This window comes from Nicotiana tomentosiformis, chromosome 7 (genome assembly GCF_000390325.3).
Source record: "Nicotiana tomentosiformis chromosome 7, ASM39032v3, whole genome shotgun sequence".
Classification (NCBI taxonomy): domain Eukaryota; kingdom Viridiplantae; phylum Streptophyta; class Magnoliopsida; order Solanales; family Solanaceae; genus Nicotiana; species Nicotiana tomentosiformis.
The window spans coordinates 119,886,521-119,910,952 of record NC_090818.1 but is presented as its reverse complement, the minus strand read 5'-3'; the positions used below and the strand labels follow the sequence as shown (position 1 = coordinate 119,910,952).

The window sequence follows — 24,432 nt, the reverse complement described above, 5'->3', positions numbered from 1 at the left end:
AATTTGTGTATAGGTTGGTTCGCTAGGGAAGAACAATGTCACGTCATAGCTTAAATTGGAGGGAAAGAAATTAGGAGAGCGTTCAAAGGGGTAGAAAACAGTTTTGTACAAATGAGACATGATTATTGTTTTTTACTTAACTTCTGGAGCACCTATGAGGTCCAGTATATATAGGTGACTGGAGAGTGGGATATGGACGAACATGTATAACTTGTTTCTGTTGAACAAAAAGTAGCAAGTGCACTTTCCATGCAATTAAAGGTAAGTATACTCGAGTAGCATCACTTACCCTCTACACTATCCAGTTCTCCATTCTGAATAAAATTGGCCACCTTTTCTTCCAAGGAGGAATAGCCTGAAGGTTCTTGATCACTAGAATTTTGCTCATCAGAGTTCAGCATTCTGTCATTGTTTGCATCATTCGTGTACTCATCTACTGCAGACGCTTCATTTGGTAAGGAAACATCATGAGCCATGTCTATCATCTTTCCATCCTGACCTTTTAAATTCGCAGGTTGTCAATCAGAAAAATTCAAAATGGGGTATGCTGTTACAACCTAAAATACACAAGGACCAAGAACTGCTGACCTAACGATTCATCTTCACTTTTTTCAACAAGGCCATCCTCTCCACTGCACTCCTCATAGTTTGGTGGCTTGGAAGTTGAGAGAAGCTCCCTGAGAAGTTTATACCCTCTTCTTCTAACAATATTAGCAAGGTCTTGCCTGTAGAATGTATGAGAAAACCACATAGCTAAAGCTTAAACTTGTTTCTTGACCTCTGTGTGTGTGTGTGTGTGTGTGTGTGTGAGAGAGAGAGAGAGAGAGAGAGAAAGAAGTACGGAACAGCAAATAGCTTGCTTGATGAAGTATAACTCTCATTATTTTTATTCTAGTTATTCAAGTAATGCGTCTATTCCATAGTCATAACTTCACCTGTTATTTCTTGTATAATAATCCAGGATCTAATGCACCAAACCATTAGCATGCTTGGCCCATATTCTTCTTGCAGAAATGTCCCTAAAAATCCGGTTCTTAAAAACTTAAAACCCCAAAAAAATTAAGTGTTTACACTTTAGCAGAAGTTTTTGCAGTAACATTACATTGAGGTAAGAAAAATGGTGGTGTTGGGCGACTGTATTAAAGTTCATACAAGTGGAATCAAGCTCTAAAGAGACACAAGCGAATCGAGCACAAGTTCAAGAAACCACCCCAACCAATGCAGTTTAGAACACAAGTGACTTCCATGTTACAACAAGTCTCATTAATATCAACCATCAACTCATTACAAACAAAAGAATGATTCAAATCCATTTATCCTCCAAAAAAGGATAACCGCCACCTCGCACTGCATGGAAAATTGCCAAACTGGCCAGCTGGAAACTCAAGACTAAATAAACCAACTCAGTCTATGATTGCTGGGTTTTTAGAAATGGAGTTTATAGGAAGATTACCTGATCCGCCAGGAATCAGCACTGCATTGACTGCTGTGTGCTAAAGATTATTGTTACTATTAGAACAAAAACCAATGTGCTAAAGATTATTGTTACTATTAGAACACAAACCAAGGAACTTAAAACCACTACACAAGCACAACTACTTACTGGTTATGGATGATAGTATCTCCGTTTCAAAACCGTACACGAGATTTGCATCTCATAAGACTCTTCCCTTATGTTCATGATGAGAATAATACATAAGAGTCCAAACGACTCAATGATGAAAATGTTCTCATTATGAACTCAGTAGGGCTACTACTTTTACAAGAAATCTCTAGCCAACCTTGCAGTATATTCCATCAGAACCCCAAATCGGCAATTAATATGTCCTTTATACTTTGCTAGAAATGGCCGAACACTAAAAAATAGGTGGAAAACCAGCTTAAGCTGGTTGTACACTTGTACTTCTAAGTTCGTTAATTCACACAGGCAGGGTTATTGAGGTGCGTGCTTCGCAAGTTTTTTAGTCTCTTCACACACGTGCAAGAGATTCTTTCTTAACACCAAGCCTATTGGGACTCCAATCAAATAGTTGAGATAAGTTGTTTGCACTTTGTCAAGTTCCCTTTGTTAGAACAGAGAGGTCCATATACAAGAGACGAACAACAAAGAAAAATGAAAATAGAAGGCAATATAAAGAATCAACAACACGCATACATTCTCATAACGACCTATGGATGCACTACAGCTCTTACATGTACATTTCTATGTCCTCTCTTTGCCTCAATTCAGTTTACTTCTTAAAAGGAGTTATTAACTTAAGTATTGGGAGTTGATCTCCGCCTTCTACATTTTCTAGGATTTTTTTTATCAATCTCCTCCATTTTCTCGGAATTGTAACTTATAATCTTCCAGTTTTCTCTTTCCTTGCAAACGACTGAACCGAAAGTTAGAGGCTTACAAGAAGCAGTTGTCTAGTAAAATCTTCAATTCGGAACACATACTCTAGCCCTGATAGCTCCAGTATCCTGATATGGACACTATTACATACTCTATTACAACAACAACAACCCAGTAATTACATACTCTATTACACCAGCTTATATTCAACTAAAACCAAGTTTAACTATTTGACACTCTTCCTCGAGTGAGTGCATGTCACACCCCTTTTTAACCCCAAAAAGAATATATTTTATGGATTGTGGGTTAAAGAATTTTTCCGATTAAAGTGACAATTTTGAAATAGGGATTATTTTATTGTTCAGAGTCGCCACTTGGAATTGATTTTTTTTTTCCGGTGTTCCAAGTCACCTTTTATTTGAATCCCTAGTCAAATGAAGGTTCGACTCTATTTTTATCGGTCTGCGAAAACAAAGTTCGGGTAAAGAATTCTATTGACCGGGGAGAAGGTGTAAGGCATTCCCCGAGCCCCGTGGTTCTAGCACGGTCGCTTTATTGACTTAAACTTGGCTTGAATTAATTTTGGACAAACTGTGATTTATAAGATTTTCATGTTTTTTCCTATGTCTGCTTTTATTGCTTGATTATTAAAATTATTAAAGAATGACTTGGATAATATTAAATGGTCCTAACCGCATCACGCAAACGAATGTGTGACCGAGACGAAAAAAATTATAGCGCGCATAATGTTTGTCTGCGGCTTAAATTAATTACTAAGTTACATAGGTAATTAAGCTACATAATTTAAAAGAAATTTGACAAATTGAAAATTATTTGAAAAGCTGATAATTGAAAATTTGGACCAGCTTTGTTTATTGGGTTTAAAATGACATTGGGCCACTTTTTTTGTTATTGGGGCTGTTGGGCCAATTTTGGTGCATTTACACTGCTGGCCCATTTTGGACAACTTTAACATTGGGCCAGCCCTTAATTTGTTGTAGTTGGGCCTGCAGAAACTCAGGTTTTGGCCCAGGATACTTTGAAATTGAGGTTTGCATAGACAGCCACCTGAAGGCCAGATTATTGACCCAACCAATTTTCTATAGTCATTTCTACCAAGTCATGATTGCATAAACAACCACTTTATTAAGCAGCCACTTTTATCTTAATTAAAATTTAAATCAGAGTGGCAGGCCAAAAATCCAGCACTAATCAATTTTCAATACTTTAAACATAAAGCATTCAAAACTAACCTCCATAAACATACCAAAAAAAAAAATGGTTTCAACTACCCATGTAAAAGAAAGTTAATGTTAACTGACTTCTAGCACGTTTCGAGGCTCAATCACAATCATAATATTTATTCTTTCATGTTCCAACAATCCAAACTAAATTCAAATCTTCATTACTTCTGAAAGTATCTACAATACAAAGTAAAAAAATACCTAGATCGCAAAATTGTAAAAATACAGCCGTAGAATAAGCAAGAATAGCAGCAAAAAACAGCAGCAGAAATGGCTTTAAGACAGCCCAGAAAACCAACAAAGATGCTTGAATCTAATGGCTAAACAACTTCAAAATTGCCTGAAGGGTCTTTCTATTTTTCTCAAAGGTTTTGCACTCTAAGAGACTCACAATTTTCACCTACTGAAGATGATTTTATTGAAATTTTTCTCTCAAAATTCTCTCCTTTTTTTTAGTCAGTAGAGATCCCCTACTACTCTAAAGATGTACTCCCTCTGTTTCAATTTATGTGAACCCATTTGACTGGGCACGAAGTTTAAGAAAGAGAGAAAACTTTTGAACTTGTGGTGTAAAATGAGGCACATATATGTTGTGTGGCTATAAATCATTGCATAAAGGTAAATTATTTCCAAATAAAGAAAGAAGTCATTCTTTTTGGCACGGACTAAAAAGGAAATAGGTTCACAAATTGAAACGGAGGGAGTATGTTTTTTATAGGAGAAGAACCAGGCATTTCATGATTAAAAATCTGTCCTTTTTTTGGACATATTTTTCAACAAAATCTGCTCTAAAATTCAAAAGACAAGACTTTCTAGTTCAATCTTGTCCAAAAGAGAGTATTTCAAACAAAATCTGCTCTTCACTATTCAAAGACAGGCTTTTGTTCAAAAACTGTCCAAAAGTATATATTTTCTTACCAAACAATTGACTTTTGAGTTTTGTACTCAAAAAGTCTCTGAATCAGTAAATAAGAAACCAAACAAGTACCCTATACTCTCAAGTATTCCTTCATTACCTTATCTTTCATCAATACAAAACCATTCTACTACTTCAACAAGTGCAAAAACAGAAAATTTAACATTTCAAACTTCAAAAACTAATGCTAAAATAATTAATCAGAGACAATTTAAATAAAATAAAAAAGATCAACCATGAAAAAAGAATAGGATTTTTACCATTTTACAATTCAAGTGGCCGAAACTAGCCTAAGCAGAGGCGAGGTAGTGATGGCGGCAGGCGACAGTACCGCGGCGGCGGCAGTGGTGTTCTTGGGGTGAAGTTGACATCAATGGGTAGGTCTTGAGGAGCTCTATCCGTTGATATAGGTATTGCGAGGTGGTAGTGGCCGGAGCTGCAAGAATTTGGGCAAAGAAGTGGCGGCTAAAGTTTCCTAGATCTAAATTTCAAGGAGTTTGAGGGGGTTTTGAAGGATTTGGTTTGGAGATATGGAAAGAGGAGGTTGTAGAGATTACATGGGGTGAATTTGGGGGTGTTTGGAGGTGGTCTGCCGCCAGTGGGCGTTTTTCGGCGACGGCAGATGGGTGGCGGCTAGGGAGAAAGAGAGAGAGAGATGAGAGAGGAAGGAGAAAAGAAATTTGGGTGGAAATGGGGGCAATTTTCAGATTTTTGAGGCTTTAAATACCTAGGCAGATAGTGAATGGGCTTCATTTAGTGAAACGACGTAGTTTTATTATGAAACTACGTCGTTTTGATCCGGGTCTTGGCAAGCCAACAATTGGACTGGGTCGGCCGAATTGGGCTAAAAAATTGGGCCTGATTTGTGCAAAACTCAACTGAAAATGGCATTAATCCAAACTTTTAAACCCCTTAATAAAATAATTAATAATCTAATGCTAAAGTCTATAAACACACACAATAAACCTAAAAACAATGTAATGTAGGAGAAATAGAAAGAGCAAAAATTAGATATATACAGCTTTTCGTGCCTCTGCACTTCACCTCCTTTCGATGTTCACTTGAAATGTGCCTCCGTACTTGCACCCTCTGGTGTCTAACTTTGTGGTGACACACACTAGTCGACCACACCATGACCCTCACGGCCTTCATATCGTTTGAAGCTCTTCCCTCACTGGTAAGCACATTATAGAACTCCTTGGCGCGGCTCCCGCAGTTCAACAACTCACGTAGCCCTTGCTCCCGTGGCTCAACAGCCCACAAAGCTCTTTCGCGCCTCTGGAAAAGAGTCATTGTGTAAGGTTTTGCTTGAATAAATGGCTCAAAACTCAGGATGGATGACAAGGGACTCTACAATCACTCTGGTAGTTCACTCAGTAGTCCTAGACGCAAACAACTCCATGGCTGAGAACATGGCTACTATGATGACGCAATTGAGTATCCTTACTAAAAAGATTGATGAGTCGGGCCAAAAGCAGGTGCACATAGTTGACACGACTAATGGAGGCTTATGCACACCATGCATTAACCAACCATACGTGTGCTCGTAAAGTGGTGAAAGTGACAATCTAAACTATCAAGAGAACATGAACTATGTGGGCAACTATGGAGGCCAGAGGCAAGGTGGTCAAAATTGGGGGCAACAGAATCAACAGTATAGACCAGTACAACAGCAGTACAATAACAACAACAATCTTGGAGTTATGCGACCACAGAGTCAAGTCGTGCTTTACCAAAGGCAACAGGGATACAATTAGCAAAATCAGCAGGTAGCTTATCAACAGCCTCAACAACAGATAGTGAGACAAGATGATGGGTTGTCTGAAATTAAATGAATGTTGCAACAATTGATTGGGTCAAATGGAAAAATGCAAGAGAAGGTTGAAGCACATGATTCAGCGATATAAAAATATTGAGATTCAATTAGGGCAGATATATATGGCTCTGAATAATCGTCCCCACGGGACACTACCTGCGGACACACATGTCAATCCGGAAGAGCAGGGGCCGAAGCAGCTGATGGCGGTGAGTTGAGAAATGGTAGAGATCTTGATTTAGAGCAAGAAATTGCTCGCGAGAACCGACCAACCGAGATACTTGTGCCAGTACCAATTGAGCTAGATGAGTCAACTAAGCTAACTGAAGTAAGAGTGCAGCCAGCCCAACAGGAACTAAACAAAGAAAAAGAGGTTGCAAAGGAGACTGAGAAAGTGCAAGAAAAGGCATTAGAAAAAGTGTCCACAGGAAAGAAGCGACCGCCAGCACCCTTCCCGCAGAGGTTGGCCAAATATCAGAAGGATAAGCAATATAAGAAATTCATGGAGATGATGAAGCAGATTCAGGTGAACATTCCATTGATTGCTGCCTTAAGGGAGATGCCCGGTTATGCAAAAATGATGAAGAACTTGATGTCTCGCATGTTCGACTTTCAAGACTTGGCAACTGTGACACTGACGCAAACCTGTAGTGCTGTTGTGACAAGACCTACAGCGGAGAAGCTATCCGACCCAGGGAGTTTCACAATTCCGTGCACCATAGGCAACTATGCTTTAGCCAAAGCATTGTGTGATTTGGGGGAGAGCATAAACCTTATGCTCTTGTCTATCGATAAAAGGTTAGGCATTAGAAGGGCAAGACCCACATCCATGTTACTACAGCTAGACGACTGAACGGTGAAGAGGCCATCAAGTATACTTGATGATGTACTTGTGCAGGTTGGAAAGTTTGTGTTTCCGGCAAATTTTGTCATTCTGGACTGCCAAGTTGATGAAGATATTCCCATAATTTTGGGGAGGCCATTCTTGGCCACAGGGAGAGCTCTGATTGATTGTGAAACTAGGGAGCTAAAGATAGACTAAACGATGAAAAAATAACGTTCAATGTGCAGAAGTCTATGCGGCGACCCAGTGAGTTTGCTAATTGCTCTCTGATCGAAGCTGTGGATGTGATTCTAACAGAGGAAGATGAGGCACTGAATGCAAAAGGCCCCCTAGCAGCCTACTTGATGAACCTAGAAGAGGTAGATGGTGAGAACTTGGCGGAGTGGGTGTTGGCCCTTGAAGGCCAAGGGTACTGGAAACGAGAGCTCGAATTTGAGCCTTTACACTTAGAAGAAAGAAAGACCCCTCCAGCTAAGCAATCAATTGAAGAGCCACCACAGTTAGAGCTAAAACGGTTACCGTCTCACCTCAGGTATGCTTTCTTAGGACCTAGTTCGACATTACCTGTTATTATCTCATCCGATTTGTTAGATGTGCAAGTAGAACAACTTTTGCAGGTTCTGAAGGTGTAAGAACGCAATTGGGTGGACCATTGCAGACATAAAGGGTATCAGCCCAATATTTTGTATGCATAAGATTCTACTGGAAGATGGACACAAACCTTCCGGAGAACATCAAAGAAGGTTGAACCCCAACATGAAAGAAGTGGTGAAGAAAGAAGTGATCAAGTGGTTAGATGCGGGAATCATCTTCCCCATCTTTGACAGCAACTGGGTCAGCCCAGTTCAATGTGTACCAAAGAAGGGTGGAACAACTGTAGTGCAAAATGAGAACAACGAGTTGATCTCAACAAGAACAGACACAGGATGGCGAATCTGTATGGATTACAGAAGGTTGAACAAGGCCACCCGAAAAGACCATTTCCCATTGTCATTCATTGATTAGATGTTAGATAGATTGGCGGGGAAGTCCCACTTTTGCTTTATGGATGGATACTCGGGGTATAACCAGATCTTTATTGCCCCGGAGGATAGAGAAAAAACGTCGTTCACCTGTCCGTATGGCATCTATGCTTTTCGGAGAATGCCGTTTGGCCTATGTAATGCACCCGCCACATTCCAAAGGTGCATGATAACCATCTTCACAAATATGGTAGAGGACATAATGGAGGTCTTCATAGATGACTTCTCAGTGGTGGGAAACTCATTCGATGAGTGCCTTATGAACTTGAAAAGAGTATTGAAAAGGTGTATGGAGATTAATCTGGTACTGAACTGAACTGGGAGAAGTGTTATTTCATGGTACAGGAAGGTATAGTCTTGGGACACCTAGTGTCAAGTAAGGGCATTAAAGTGGATCGTGCTAAGGTTGATATAATCGAGAAGTTACCTCCACCCACTTCTGCCAAGGCCATAAAAAGTTTCCTTGGTCATGCCGGTTTCTACAGGCGGTTTATAAAAGATTTTTCCAAAATTACTAACCCTTTGTGTAAATTGCTTGAAAAAGATACCTTTTTTTTCTGATGAATGCAGGGTAGCGTTTGAAGAGTTGAATAAGAGACTAGTGACTGCACCAATCATAATGGCACTTGACTGGGGACAACCGTTTGAGCTGATGTGTGATGCAAGCAACTATGTTGTGGGAGCAGTTCTTGGGCAGCGAAAAGATAAAGTCATGCATCCAATCTACTATGCAAGTAGAACCTTGAGTGGTGCCCAACTAAATTAGACAGTGACCAAGAAGAAGATGCTAGCACTGGTGTTCGCCTTTGACAAATTCATGCCATACCTGATAGGCTCGAAGGTAATTGTTTATCCTGAGCATGCTGCTCTCAGGTACCTAATTGAGAAGGAATCAAAGGCACGCCTGATTCGATGGGTGCTACCGCTGCAAGAATTTAACTTGGAAATCCGTGACCGAAATGGAACGGAGAACCAAGTGGTTGATCACTTGTCTAGGCTGGAAGGAGCAGAGAAGAAGGTTGAGGTGGAACAGATTGTGGAGACTTTCCCGGATGAACAACTGTTGGCTACAAGCCTTGAGGTAATGCCATGGTACGCAAACATTGCAAACTACCTGGCGAGCGGTATTGTCCTCTATGACCTTTCCTCTGTTCAAAAGAAAAAGTTTTTTCGTGACTGTCGCACGTATTATTGGGATGAGCCTTATCTGTTCAGGATTTATGTTGATAACATGATCCGGAAATGTATCCCCAAAATAGACCAATCTTCTGTTTTGCAGGCTTGTCACGCATCCCCATATGGTGGCCATTTCGGGGGAGCAATGTTGTGAAGAGCGTAAAGCGGGGAAAAGCGACAACTCCCTTTTCGCTTAAAGCGAGAAGCGAGAAGCGAAGCGCTCGCTTTTTTGAAGTGAAGCGGAATTTTTAAAAAAAAATATTAAAATAAATACTGCATAGACAACACATGTAACTGTAAGCAAATGTTCAATACTTCAATGTAAAAACTAAAGAGTAGCATCAATTAAAGCACAAAATGAGCATCCTATTCTTCTACAAGAATGTCAAATTCTTGTATTCCACTATCATTATTATATTGCTCGTCATCTTCTTCGACTTCTTCTTGGGCAGCATTTCAAACGAAAAAACAGTGCAAGAAAATGAAGAGGAAGAAGAGGAGAAGAATGAGAAAGAAGAACTGAAGGGAAAAAAAATTCGCCAGCATTTCGCTGCTATTTGGACGAAGAAGAAGAAGAAGTCACATACCTATACCAAACTTGATGATCTTGAAGTTGAAAAGTGTAGAAAACTTGAACCTTAGTCGCCCCTTTCTTTCTCTGTTGTTGCTGGTCGATATGTTTTAAAAAAAGAACATCTTTTTTAATTAAATAGGCTGGCAGCCCTTTAAAACAGAGAAGCGCACGCTTCTTAGGCATCGCTTCGCATCGTCGCTTCTCGCTTTTTAGTGGGAAGCGAGCGCTTTTGAATACCTGCTGCGCTTCATATAGCAAAAGCGCTCGATGGGTCGCCTCGCTTCGCTTCTCGCTTTAAGCGAGGAAGCACCCGCTTTTCACAACACTGCGGGGGAGTAAAGACAGCCGCGAAAGTGTTGGAGTCGGGCTTATGCTGACCGACATTGTTCAAAGATGCACACCTCTGGGTAAAGGGTTGTGATGAATGCCAACGGACCGGGAATATTTCTCGCCGACATGAGATGCCCATGAACCCAATTCAGGAAGTGGAAGTATTTGACGTATGGGGAATCGATTTCACGGGGCCTTTCGTCAGCTAATATGGCAACAAGTACATACCTGTAGCTGTGGACAATGTGTCAAAATGGGTGGTAGCTGTGGCACTCCCTACAAATGATGCAAAGGGAGTCATTAGTTTTTTTAGAAAGAATATATTCACCCGGTTTGGCACTCAAAGGGCAATAATCAGTGATGGAGGCACTCACTTCTGCAACCGAGCTTTCGCAAAGTTGTTAGAAAAATATGGTGTTCGCCACAAGGTTGCCACCCCATATCATCCACAAATGAGCGGGCAAGTGGAAATGTCGAATAGAGAAATAAAGAGTGTGTTGACAAAGACCATGAATGCTACAAGAACGGATTGGGCGAAAAAGTTAGACGATGCACTTTGGGCTTATTGTACCGCTTTTAAAACTCCAATTGGCATGTCTTCATATAAACTTGTATTTGGGAAAGCGTATCACCTACCTGTGGAGTTGGAGCATAGAGCTTTGTGGGCATTGAGACAGCTCAATCTCGACATGGAAATAGTGGGTACAAGTAGAGTCACAGAGTTGCACGAGCTTGACGAGTTCCGTTACCATGTTTTTTAGAGTACAAGGCTATATAAGGAGAGGATGAAGATGATGCATGACAAAAATATTCTTGAGCGAAATTTTAAACCTGGAGAAGTGGTATTGCTATGCAATTCGAGATTGAAGTTGTTTCCGGGCAAGTTGAAGTCCAGAATGGTCGGGACCATTCAGAGTAGTGCAGGTGCTATCAAATGGAGCTGCATAAATTGAGTCCGAGGATGGGACGAATAGGTTTAGAGTGAATGGACAAAGGTTGAAACACTACCTTGGAATGAGTGACGAAAAAGGAGAGAGATGTTATACAATTGAACGAACCTCAATATGTAAGTGAAGTATAATACGGAAAGTCTACATCGTGCCGCGACGTTAAATCAAGCGCTTGTTGGGAGGCAACCCAATTTTCTTGTTTTCGTCTAGTTGTCATTTAGTCACAAAAAAAAAAAAACGTGGGGAGGCAGCGAAGCAAAGCTAGCTTCGCGAGACCGAGACCAAGAATGTTGAGGAGAAAATTGTTGGGGACAGCGAAGTGTGCCTCGCTTCGCAAGACCGGGACCAAAAGAGAAAGAAAAAGAGAATAGGGGACAGCGAAGTGCCCAACACTTCGCGAGACCGAGACCGAGACCGGGCATAGCTGAACCAGGTAAAGGGGCACATCTCAAGGTCGCGCATCGGTCCTAGCGCGACCCAAGGTATTTTCTTTAATTTTTTATTTTTTTTTCTATTTTTCTGTTTTCTAGTTAGTTTATAAAAGAAAAAAAAACTCTCATGTTTCCTTAGGTCATGACACTATTGGCAAATTGAACCAAATGAAACTTAACAAAAGTTGTGCACATAAAGTGTTCGATGAATTGCCCGAATGAATTTTTTTGGTGAGGTTTAGTGAAGTCTGAGTAGCTAACCTACCTCTATTGGCAATACGAACATATCTTAAGTGTGGGGTGGTCATTGGGTGTCTTATGGACTTCAATTGTATCTGCGGCCAACTTAGGCATGACTGAGGTGTTGCCTTACCCACATGTTGTTGCCTTGTGCTAATTAACATGGAATAACTATCAAGTTACAGACTGATGCAGAGGGGCTCCAGCAGTTGATTTGAGTGCTACTGATGGCACTATTGCAGAGGAGCCAGGGCTAGCCGCTGTGACTGAGGGTCACTACCGGTCCTCACCACGACCCGAGTGATTTTGAGGGAGTTTCTGACACCCACTCCACTTTTGATCTTGCTTATTTGTATTTTTGTGATATTGTGCAACTGAGGACAGTGCACATTCTTTAGTGTGGGGTGGGGTGTCAGACTTTAATTTTTGTGGCATGTGCTTAATTGCTAGTGATACATCTTGAACGGCATGATCACTCTTATAGCCATTGTAATTGTATAATTGTAGTAATATTTTTTGTAGTGGCTTAATCTCGGGTTTTCTTTAAACCACGGTTCTTTTCCGAGGATGCCATTTTCTTGAACCGAGTATTTTTAGTTAGATCTTTGTTTTCATACTTTGTAAAGAATTATGGATTTTTCCCGACGATGGATTACCTAGACAGTTTTCTTGAGGGACTAAAGTCTAAAGAAAAATACAAAAAGATTTTTTTTGTTTCCCTTTCATTTTGTTTTCTGGTTGAACCGACAATAGAATTGGAAGGAGCTTGAGTAATTTGTGCTTTTGACATGTTTTATATCGAGGCCTAGGTCTGGAGCATTTGAGCTAAGTACTTTCTTCACGATCTCTATAATTACATGCCTTGACAATATGTGTGGCTTTCTTCGACACCGAGGCTCATCTCTAGACTCTTGTGATTAATTTCCGTGTGCTGAAAGTTTATGATGACTGTGCTAGTTACTTTAACTTGAGTGTCAGGTTCGAGCCGTCGTAAGTGAGTCATGTGCATTGTATGAGGTGAGACTTTAGTGTACTCTGTGCCATCCTTGTGAGTCTAGAACTTGCCCCGTGTGTGAGTCAAAGCGAAATGATTAAGTCTTGTAAGTTTGGGAAGTGATATAGGCTTTCTTTGATTGACCATTTAGCCTATTTGCCTACCAATGCTAATATTATCCATAGTCACCCCTTTTGAGCCTGTAGACCTTTTCTTTGGCAACCACATTACAAGCCGAATCCCTTTTGTTCTTAATCAAATCTTGTTGGACCTTTACCTCCGAAAGCGCTTAAGTAGCTAGAAGAGTAAAGAAAGAGAGTGGGTAGCTTTTGAGTGGAACCATAGAAATGCCGAAAAGGTGCACTTGTGTATAAACAAAAAAAAATACTAGCCAGAATACCAAATTGAAGAGAGTGGAAAAAAAATAGAATAACACCTCTCATATCTTTATCTGGGTTAGTAAGTATCTATATGTTGATGCGCTTAATGAAGAAGAGCCTAAAGGTGTATGGTTTCATGGCAAGACATCGAATTGGTCAAGACAAGAAGGTTCTTAAAAGTGAAGTGTAGTGTATTAAAGTGCTTAGGAGGGTTAGTCACTATTTTCTCAAATATATCCTACTCGTCCCTTAGACCGCATTACAACCTATAAAGTCCTACTTGATCCTAGACTTTACGAGCTTAAATTAGTAGACTTACACTACGGGCAAGCCTATGGTACTAACGTGGGTGGCATAAGAGTTTCTTTGTGAGAGTGAGCGAATTCTTTATATATTCGAGTCCTTAAACTATACTTGAACTTATATTGAGTGTGTGGACTACTTTCTCTCTTTGGTTTGTTAGTGAGGGCACATGATTTGCAAAGGATTGGTAGAGACCTTGATTTTTGAGTTGGCACAAGGAGCGAGTCATAGTGTGGAATGCATTAGAGTCCAGTTTTGAGGCGAGAATGTTAGAAAGAGCCACACGGATATTTTAAATAATCTTGGAATGAGTTTAAAACTTGAGGAAAGGTATGAAGAGTGCATATGCTGGGATCTAAGCGTTGATATAAACCATTGTCATTGATGTGATGCTTGCGTATGTTTTGAAAGGTGTTTCTTTCTTATGTGCTTACTTTTAAGTTGCTCGACGACGAGCAAGAGTTTAAGTGTGGGGTGGTGATAAAGGATGAAAAGTGCATGTTTTGAGTGTGTTTGTGTGTTATTTCGTATGTGAGTTGCGGGAGTTCACATCGCTTTTGAAGTGAAAATATGCTCATTATGTGTTTCTTATGTGTAAGGAGGGATAAACTTACGCGGAAAAGGATCAAATGGGAGAAAAATTGGTGAAAAAAGAGCTGAAAAGAAAAGTCCCGGACAGCGAAGCGAGGTTCACTTCGCCAGACTGGAACCGGAGCAGAAGAAACCAGGAAAGTCCCAGAAAGCGAAGTGAGGGTCACTTCGCCAGACCGGGACCGGGGCAGAAAAATTCAACTTTTCCAATCCGAATTAGGAGAAGCAATTTCGGCTCAACTCAACCTTAAGCCATATAAATATGAAAGTTAGCCACTTTTGAAGGGGGAGAAGACTTTGGAGAGGCAAGAACGCGCTTGGAGCAAGGAGAAGGATTCAACTTCACGTTTTTTCCTCTTTCTTCCTAATTTTCCATTGTTATGAATTCTAATCTTGTATTTGTGCAAACAACTATGAGTAGCTAAATTCTCATCTAGGGTTTGATGGAACCTATTGAAGGATGATTTTTCCACTGCGTTAAATATAAATTTGCCCTTTGTTTTTCTCTACTTGTTCAACTATATTATTATTGTTGATGGTTGAAGGGTCCTTAATTGACTGTGCCTATTTAGTGTGTACTGCTCTCGAGAGAGTACGCATTTAGGTAGTTGTTGAACAACACCACTCCTAACGTATTTGAGAGATCAATACGGAAGGTTTAAAGGCGGAATTGTGAGCTTTGTGAAATCATCTTTAGTAGGTGCAAAATTGTGAGCTTTGCGAGTGTCTCTTAGAGCGCAAAACCTTTGAGAAAAATAGAAAGACCCTTCAGGCAATTTGTGAAGTTGTTTAGCCACTAGTTTCAAGCATCTTTGTTGGTTTTCTGGGTTGTCTTAACGCCATTTCTGCTGCTGTTTTTTGTTGCTATTCTTGCTCATTCTACGGCTATATTTTTACAATTCTGCGATCCAGGTATTTTTTTACTTTGCATTGCATATACTTTCAGAAGTAATAAAGATTTGAATTTAGTTTGGATTGTTGAAACATGAATATGTTCAATTTTGTCTAAGAATAAATATTATGAAACCATTTTTTACTAGGTGGAAGTACTCTTCGCTCAGGTTTGTTTACGTAACTTAACCCAGGTAGAACCTTTTTGCCTAGAGGGATTCAGCTCATATTTTTCGGGTAGAAGTACTCTTTGCTCAGGCTGTTTTACGTAGCTTAACCCAGGTAGAACCTTTTCGCCTAGGGGGATCCAGCTCATATTTTCGGGTAGAAGTGTTATTCGCCCATACTTGCTTTTCGTAGCTTAACTCGGGTAGAACCTTTTCGCCTAGAGGGATTCAATATTTTATTAATAATACAGGGCACCAACCCCTGGTTGTATTTTCTTCCTAGTAATACAGGGTACCAACCCCTGGTTACATTTTTTTCAGTAATACAGGTTACCAACCTCTGGTTATATTTCTTTTTAGTAATACAGGTTAGCAACCCCTGGTTACATTCCTTCACTAATACAGGGTACCAATCCCTGGTTACATTCCTCCTTAGTGATACAGGGCGCCAACCTCTGATTACATTCTTTTCGATAATACAGGGTGCCTTTGGCAGTATCACCGTCTACAAGTCGAGTCATTAGATCTAAAGTGCAAATACTCGACATCTTGAATCAAGATATTCGGGTGATATACATACGAAGGCCGTTTACTATTTCTTGAAGCTCAATCTCTCCCCCGGATGAACCATTTTTCCCTCAAAAATAAAATTTCGAGGTTTCAGGTCGTCACAAAGAACATGATAAGAACAAATGCAGATTTACAGCTTATTCTCCGTTCGGCGAATCTTCTTCCGGGGAATTCAACTTTTCTTTCATTCATAGATTGGGAACATAATAAGCACCAGTAGCCTATTGAGTTAGATGAGCTAGATGACTTTCATTAGCTCCTAGCGCAGCATATCTGAATTCACTATAGGGTTCAATTAAGATATTGTATGAAAATATGATTTTTTCGATTCTCCTTTGAGAAAAGAAGGATTTTTGATTGGGTGGGTTCAAAGAAAAAGAAGTGGCATCGGTCTACTCGTTCCACGAGTAAAAGGTCCGGAATGGCCTATTTTCATATCTAAATCTGGAATCTTCCTACTCTTGTTAGTTGGGACAGAGTATCCTATCTTGTTGATTCTCCTTTCCCACCGCGTACCCCTGGTTACATTTCTTTTTGGTAATATAAGGTACCAACCCCTGGTTACATTTCTCCTTAGTGATACAGGGCGCCAACCCCTGGTTACATTCCTTTCGGTAATACAGGGTGTATCAACCCCTGGTTACATTTCTTTTTGCCTTTTTGGTAATACAGGGTACCAACCCCTGGTTACACTTCTTTCAGTGATACAAGGTACCAACCCCTAGTTACGTTCTTTTCAGTAATACAGGGTACCAACCCCTGGTTACATTTCTTTCAGTAAAATAGAGGGTACCAACCCCTGGTTACATTCCTTTCGGTAATACAGGGTACCAACCCCTGATTACATTTCCTTTTGGTAACACAGGGTACTAGCCCGTGGTTGCATATCCTCACATAGCTAGGTTATACTGTTGTCTTTGTCTTCCTTTCAATAAGTTAGATAGTTAACCCTCAGGGGTTGGTCTGGTGGCAATTGACTTGAGCCTTGGGGTTTGCTCCCTTTCAAGGTCTCAAGTTCGAAGCCCACTGGGTGCAAACAATTTCTGAGGGCCATCGGATTGGGTAAAACCTGAATTAACCGTGGTGCACTTGCGGGAAACTCCTTGCCGAGGGCCTGTGCACCCCCGGGATTAGTCGGGGCTCAAAGAGACTTGGTCACCCGGTGCAAATCAAAAAAAAAAATAAGTTAGATAGTTTATAACTTTCTCTAACAACTCACAAAATTTCCCTAGTCCAAACTGGGCAAAAAAAATTTATTCGTTTTGTTCGTTTTTGATGGGTTTGCAGGCCCCGCCTTAAGCACAAGTGACGATTGAAGCTTGTAGTTTCAGTTTCTCATCAGAAGAGAGAAGTCTTTCGATCACAAGATAGTTGGAGTTAGCTTTGATAACGTGTCACCAGCCCAGTTTCTCAAGTTTCATTTTCTCATATTCCGATCGGGAAATCAAGCAATTGAGAGTAAGTCATAATCTTTTCTTCAAAGGGCGTCAAGATCCAATCTAAGGTCAACGCAAGCGAGTAGGTCAAGAATCAAGATTTGACTCCAGAAGACACATAGATAGGAATTTTGTAACTCTTAGCTTGCAGACATATGTAGTTATCTTCTCCTTTTCTTTTGATGTAAGCAGCAAGTGACAGTAATAGCAACAACAACAACAACAGTCTTAACTCCAGTGTCCGGTAGTCCCAGCTACCAAAATTTTCCCAGAACTACACTGACCTGATTCCTTTATAGCCAAGGATATGTAGGCAACCTCGGAAACAAGATTCGGTCACGTTTTTCAAAAAACAAATGCTTTCACTGGAGTTACACACGAGCAAAATTAGCTATGGCATTCACTTTATTCGCACGAAAACTCTTCGCGTTCTCAAGCAAAGAGGGGCAGCTGTAAATATCTAATTTTTGCTCTTTCTATTTCTCCTACATTACAATGTTTTTAGGTTTATTGTGTGGTTTTATAAACTTTAGCATTAGATTATTAATTATTTTATTAAGGGGTTTAAAGGTTTGGATTAATGTCATTTTTCAGATGAGTTATGCACAAAATCAGGCCCAATTTTTTAGCCCAATTCGGTCGACCCAGTCCAATTGTTGGCTTGCCAAGACCCGGATCAAAACGACGTAGTTTCGTAACAAAACTACGTCGTTTCACTACCACCTCGCAATACCTATATCAACGGATAGAGCTCCTCAAGACCTACCTATTGAACACCACTGCCGCCGCCGCCGCGGTATCGCCGCCCACCGCCATCACTACCTCGCCTCTGCTTAGGCTGGTCTCGAACTCGAAACACGACTTTGTTGTTGATGATATCGTGCTTAGGCTGATCTTCGGCTCACCGGAGTTTGCGGTCACGATTTATCAATCAGAAAATTGTGCTCGAAGTTCAAAGTTCTACGGAGTTGGCACACCACCATTGTTTCGGCCACTTGAATTGTAAAATGGTAAAAATCCTATTATTTTTTCATGGCTGATCTTTTTTATTTTATTTTTATTTTTCAGATTTTTATTTTGTCTCTGATTAATTATTTTAGCATTAGTTTTTGAAGTTTGAAATGCTAAATTTTCTATTTTTGTACTTGTTGAAGTAGTAAAATGGTTTTGTATTGATGAAAGATAAGGTAATGAAGGAATATTTGAGAGTATAGGGTACTTGTTTGGTTTCTTATTTACTGCTTCAGAGACTTTTGAGTTTGTTTGGTAAGAAAATATATACTTTTGGACAGTTTTTGAACAAAAGTTTGTCTTTGAATAGTGAAGAGCAGATTTTGTATGAAATACTCTCTTTTGGACAAGATTGAACTAGAAAGTTTTGCCTTTTGAATTTTAGAGCAGATTTTGTTGAAAAATCTGTCCAAAAAAAAAAAGACAGATTTTTAATCATGAAATGCCTAGTTTTTCGCCTATAAAAAACATATATCTTTAGAGTAGCAGGGGGATCTCTACTGACTAAAAAAAAGGAGAGAATTTTGAGAGAAAAATTTCAATAAATCATCTTTAGTAGGTGAAAATTGTGAGTCTCTTAGAGTGCAAAACCTTTGAAAAAAATAGAAAGACCCTTCAGGCAATTTTGAAGTTGTTTAGCCATTAGTTTCAAGCATCTTTGTTGGTTTTCTAGGCTGTCTTAAAGCCATTTCTACTGCTGTTTTTTGCTCTATTGTTGCTCATTCTACGGCTGTATTTTTACAATTCTGCGATCCAGGTTTTTTTTTTTTTACTTTGTATTGCAGATACTTTCAGAAGTAATAAAGATTTGAATTTAGTTTGGATTGTTGGAAAATGAATATGTTCAATTTTGTCTAAGAATAAATATTATGATTGTGATTGAGCCTGGAAACGTGCTAGAAGTCGGTTAACATTAACTTTCTTTTACATGGGTAGTTGAAACCATTTTTATTTTTTTTGTATGTTTATGGAGGTTAGTTTTGAATGCTTTATGTTTAAAGTATTGAAAATTGATTAGTGCTGGATTTTTGGCCTGCCACTCTGATTTAGATCTTAATTAAGATAAAAGTGGTTGTTTAATAAAGTGGTTGTTTATGCAATCATGACGTGGTAGAAATGGCTATAGTAAAATTGGTTGGGTCAATAATCTGGCCTTCAGGTGGCTGTCTATGCAAACCCTAATTTCAAAGTACCCTGGGCCAAAACCTAAATTTCTGGAGGCCCAACTACAACAAATTAAGGGCTGGCCCAATGTTAAAGTTGTCCAAAATGGGCCAGCAGTGTAAATGCACCAAAATTGGCCCAGCTGCCCCAATAACAAAGAAAGTGACCCAATGCCATTTTAAACCCAATAAACAAAGCTGGTCCAAATTTCCAATTATCAGCTTTTCAAATAATTTTCAATTTGTCATATTTCCTTCTAAATTATGTAGCTTAATTACCTATGTAACTTAGTATTTAAGCGGCAGACAAACATTAGGCGCGCTATAATTTTTTGTCTCGGTCGCACATTCGCTTGCGTGGTGCGGTTAGGACCATTAAATATTATCCAAGTCATTGTTTAATAATTTTAATAATCAAGCAATAAAAACAGACATAGGAAAAAACATGAAAATCTTATAAATCACAGTTTGTCCAAAATTAATTCAAGCCAAGTTTAAGTCAATAAAGCGACCATGCTAGAACCACGGGGCTCGGAAAATGCCTTACACCTTCTCCCCGGTCAATAGAATTTTTTACCCGAACTTTGTTTTCGCAGACCAATAAAAATAGAGTCGAACCTTCATTTGACTAGGGATTCAAATAAAAGGTGACTTGGAACACCGGAAAAAAAAAATCAATTCCAAGTGGCGACTCTGAACAATAAAATAATCCATATTTCAAAATTGTCACTTCAATCGGAAAAATTCTTTAACCCACAATCCATAAAATATATATCTTTTTGGGGTTACAAAGGGGTGTGACAGTGCATACATCTCATATGTGTCAAGCTTGCAACATATATAATTGATTCGTGAATAGACAAAGTACTTGGTGAATAATTTGCTACACTAATCCTTTGACTTTACAAATTTAGTGTCAATATCTCCTGACGATATCTTTTCTATAATTTTTATGTGCTTGGTTCCCATGAAACATTGGATTTGGTGCAACATAAAGTGCGGCTGATTATCATTAAGAAGTTCCATATGGTAGCCTCCTCAAAATTTAGTTCTTTAGTAATTGTATTGATCCATATTTGATTGTAAATTGCCATCATCGCCTGATTCTGCTTCTAAGCTAGATCTCAAAACGACATTTTGTTTCTTTCTCTTTGAAGACACTAAAAAATAGTAACACGCAGTGGAGAACCCACTAGAAAGTGACTGTTCCTATGTGTATCTAGATAGCCAACAATCTAATCATGCCCTCGATTATCGAAGCATAATGCCTAACTGAAGCAAATTTTGTGTACTCAATGAAACAAATAACTATTCGTCTATCCCAATGAGTACCACTGGAAACTAACTTATAATACTCAACACACATGCCTGAATTATTTTATAGCACACTTCACAATCGATATATTACATTAATGATTAATCCCTGAAACTTTAGAAAGTGCACAACTATACATGTACGTATTATACTAAGTCTAAGCCTAACAATCTGACAATGATCTTATACACTCTCACATACCATAGTGCACCATCTTTATGCAACTTCACCTCTTTAGCTTCATTTGTACATTGGAACAAAAGAGTTTGTATCCAGCAAGCAACTTTCACAAGGTCCAGGTCATAGTCTAACAACATTTCTACACCATGACAAACTCTTGTAATGCAAAGTGAAAGCTAAGTAGAAACTTGTGCACATGTACGGAAATTCAAGAGCATTTAGACATGAATTGGTTGAAATTTGAAGGCAAAAAAAAGGTATTTGAAATTAAAGTTGAAAAAGGGTATTTGGATTTTGGAAGCTGAATTTTGAAACCTAACTTGAGAACTGCTTCACTGGTTCACAACCATGGGTCCCACCTATGATTATATGAATAATGGTAGAGATAAAATCCTTGTGGCCTCTGCCCTTATTCAATATGATCAGGAACCAAGGATGAGGGCAACAGACACAAACGCGGAAATGATTCTAAATCTAAAACTTTTTATCATCATTCCATGCATCTTGTCCAATGGCACCCTTATATGCTACACTAATGCATTCACTTATTGAAGTAAACATTAAAAAAATACTCCAGATATCTACGTTCTCCAGACAAGCTTGATAGAATTTCACCTTTTCCATATGCATGCACTTTGCTAAAACATGGGTAGGAGTAACAAATGCAAGAACAATGGATAAGAAGTTATGCGGATAATTCATGAAATCGATTCATTTAAAGCGAAAAATTTGATTGTGCCAGAAAATCTTTCTTATTTACCAGGTCATGTTAACATGTAAGATCCTAGAGAAGACCTATCCTAAAGGGAAAAACAGTTGGCACCTTATTTCTCCTGTGCTCCAACCAAACACTGCGCACGTCACAGGAAAGCTCAAAAAGAAAAGCTAGAAGTAGCTACTAGCTCCCATACAAATAATTCCATTTGTCCTATTTCATTTAACCTAGTTGCTATATAGTATATACATAGTAAGAGAAGTTCTTTTTCACTGCTAACCTTTAGTTAGATATTTGGCATGAATTAAGTCCATTCATGTACACATACATCTTTTAGCAAATAGCTTCAAATCCGTTAACAGTACGAATTTACCTTAAAGCTGCAAAATGAAACAAAACTGGAAAATGAAAACCAAGAACATAAATGGCATTCAAATCACACCTTCCGTGCTGTGACAGCTCCTTCATGGTGGGTACATGATCCTCGGGAAGTCCAACAGAAGATAAAAATTCCCTGATGTTGTTGCAGAGATCAACATTGCTTTTCACCTTCCGGCTTGCACTATACCCACCAAAAACAAGAAAAAGAACGCCAAGCACCCATCTAAGTAAGAGCAAGAACCCAAGATTGCAAGAAAACTACTCAAATTAGTGCAACCAAGATTCTCATAGTTAATAAGTCAGCATAAAGAACCAAGCTTTAAACCCAATACAATTAAGAAACGTAGAGAAAACTAAAATGCAGCCAAATGGGTCATGAAAAGGAAGCTGAATTTGTTATTAAAGCAAAATTTCAGGAAAAGTACTCACATTACTGAAACCAAGATTCTCATAGCTAATAAGTTAGTATCGAGAACCAAATGCTAGACACAGTACAATTAAGAAACGTAGATAAAACTAAAGTACAGCCAAATGGGTGATGAAAAAGAACCTGAATTTATTCTTGAGGCATAACTTCAATAAAACCACTCACATTAGTGCATTCAAAGATTTTTCAAAAGCTAAAAAAGTCAGTCACAAGAACCAAACCACAAACATACCAGCAAACAAGAAACGTAGATAAAACCAAGATACAGTTAAATGGTTGATGAAAACGGAACTGTAATTTCCATTGAAGCAAAAATAACCTAGATTTGAAGAAAAAACACTCACATTAGTGCATTCAAAGTCTATCACAACTAAAAAGGTCAGTATCAAGAACCCAACTACAAGCACAGTATCAGTATCAAGAACCAAACTACAAACATAGTATGACTACCAAGAACCAAACTACAAACATAGTATGTGTCATGAACCACTGGAATTTGGAGTTATGTTAATTGGTTATAACCTGAAAGGATAGTGACGCGGTCCAAGTAGTGGATTAAATAAAAGGCCTAATTAGTATTTTATTATGTGTGTGGATAAGCAAGGCGCAATAGCTATTGGTCTGTGATGGGTAGGCACTCTCTATAAATAGAGGCCAACCCCTATTTCCCTAGCTATCAGAAAAACTCTAGTGTATTTGTTCTTGAATACGTAGTATAGTAGTTGACGTCCCATCAGTCGTGTTCTCGGACTGTGAGATTGTTACTTTTTTTTTTATAACCATGGTGTTCGGGCCAGCTTGCACGCACCTCAACTAAATTCATAGGATACCCACTACCTCCCACCAGCAACAGGTACCAGGCTTAACCATCGTTTGATATCGCTGCTAAATCAATGGAGTTGAATGGTATGTGTATCTAACCCTAACACAAGATTATGTTCATATGTCTATATAATTGTGTCTTAATCTCTGCTATGGTAGCACATAATTAATCTTACACCGCAAACATAGTACACTCAAGAAACGTAGCTAAAACAAAAATATAGCCAAGAGGGTAATGAAAAAGAACCTGAATTTTTTTATTGAAGCACAAATAACATTTTTTTGAAGAAAAAGCTTCACATTAGTGCATTCAGAGACACTCTGAGCTAAAAAGCTCAGTACAACAAACCAAACAATAAACGTAGTATCAGTATCAAGAACCAAATTAACTACCAAACTACAACCATTTTACACTCAAGAAACGTAGAAAAAAACACCAGAAAAGGGAGAAGTCAAAAGGGTAATGAGAAGGAACCTGGGTTTTTTAATTGAAGCACAAATTGCAGGTTTTGAATGGTAAACAAGAAGGTAATGATGACCTGTGCAGCAGAGAGAAGTCGGGAGAGGAGAAAAGAATACTTTGGGAAAGTGGAAGAGAGTAGCCATATGAGTTTTGAAGCATTTGAAAATTTGGGAATTTTGAGTTATGAAGCAAAACTGAATATTATAAACAGACAATGTCTTTATTGGATTGCTTTCCACATAATTCTGGGAATGCAGTTTCTTTTTCTTTCCACACAATTATGATTTGTCTATTTGTACGAAATGAATTGAAAAGGTTGTTATCCTTTCTCTTTCGATTTATTAACACTGTGTGGAAAACTTTAGTGCTATTAAATTGGTTTTTGCCCACTTTAACGCATAGCTTATCAACTTTTGTAAGTTATTGTGTAAAATTTCATATACAAAAGTTATAATCATTTCTCTTTGCTATACCTAACGACTGAAATTGTACTTTGCCTTTGTAGTTTTTAATCTCGCTTGTATGCCTCGCTATTAATTTAGTTCACCATGTTCATTTTCGATTGATTTTACTGTGTATTTACGTCTTCCTCATTATTTTATAGATTTCGAGCATATTATGTTGGATTTTTTCTGTATTTCAGTTAATGGTATTTTTGTCCAAATTTTATTTAATACTATAGTTATTATTTTTTAATTACTTTACAAACACTGACTATTTTTCAATTATCTATTGAAAAATT

At 38.8% G+C, this 24,432-nt stretch overlaps 1 protein-coding gene across 5 annotated transcripts in view; it reads right to left on the bottom strand.

Annotated features, from left to right (window-relative positions):
* Positions 1-23,985, bottom strand: part of LOC104106193 (protein PTST homolog 3, chloroplastic) — a 30,048-nt gene extending 6,063 nt beyond the window's left edge. Inside the window, exons 1-4 of one of the 5 annotated variants that reach the window (XM_009614684.4) lie at positions 23,703-23,985; positions 22,040-22,201; positions 589-725; positions 290-499 (exon numbers count right to left, since the gene is read on the bottom strand). In XM_009614684.4, coding sequence (XP_009612979.1) covers positions 290-499; positions 589-725; positions 22,040-22,201; positions 23,703-23,833 — 640 coding nt within the window. In that variant the 5' untranslated portion in view covers positions 23,834-23,985. Of the gene's footprint in view, positions 1-289; positions 500-588; positions 726-935; positions 1,020-22,039; positions 22,202-23,702 lie in introns of those variants that run through there. The other 4 variants (XM_009614682.4, XM_009614683.4, XM_070179711.1 and 1 more) reach the window with 4 other exon arrangements.
* Positions 23,986-24,432: the final 447 nt, after the last annotated feature.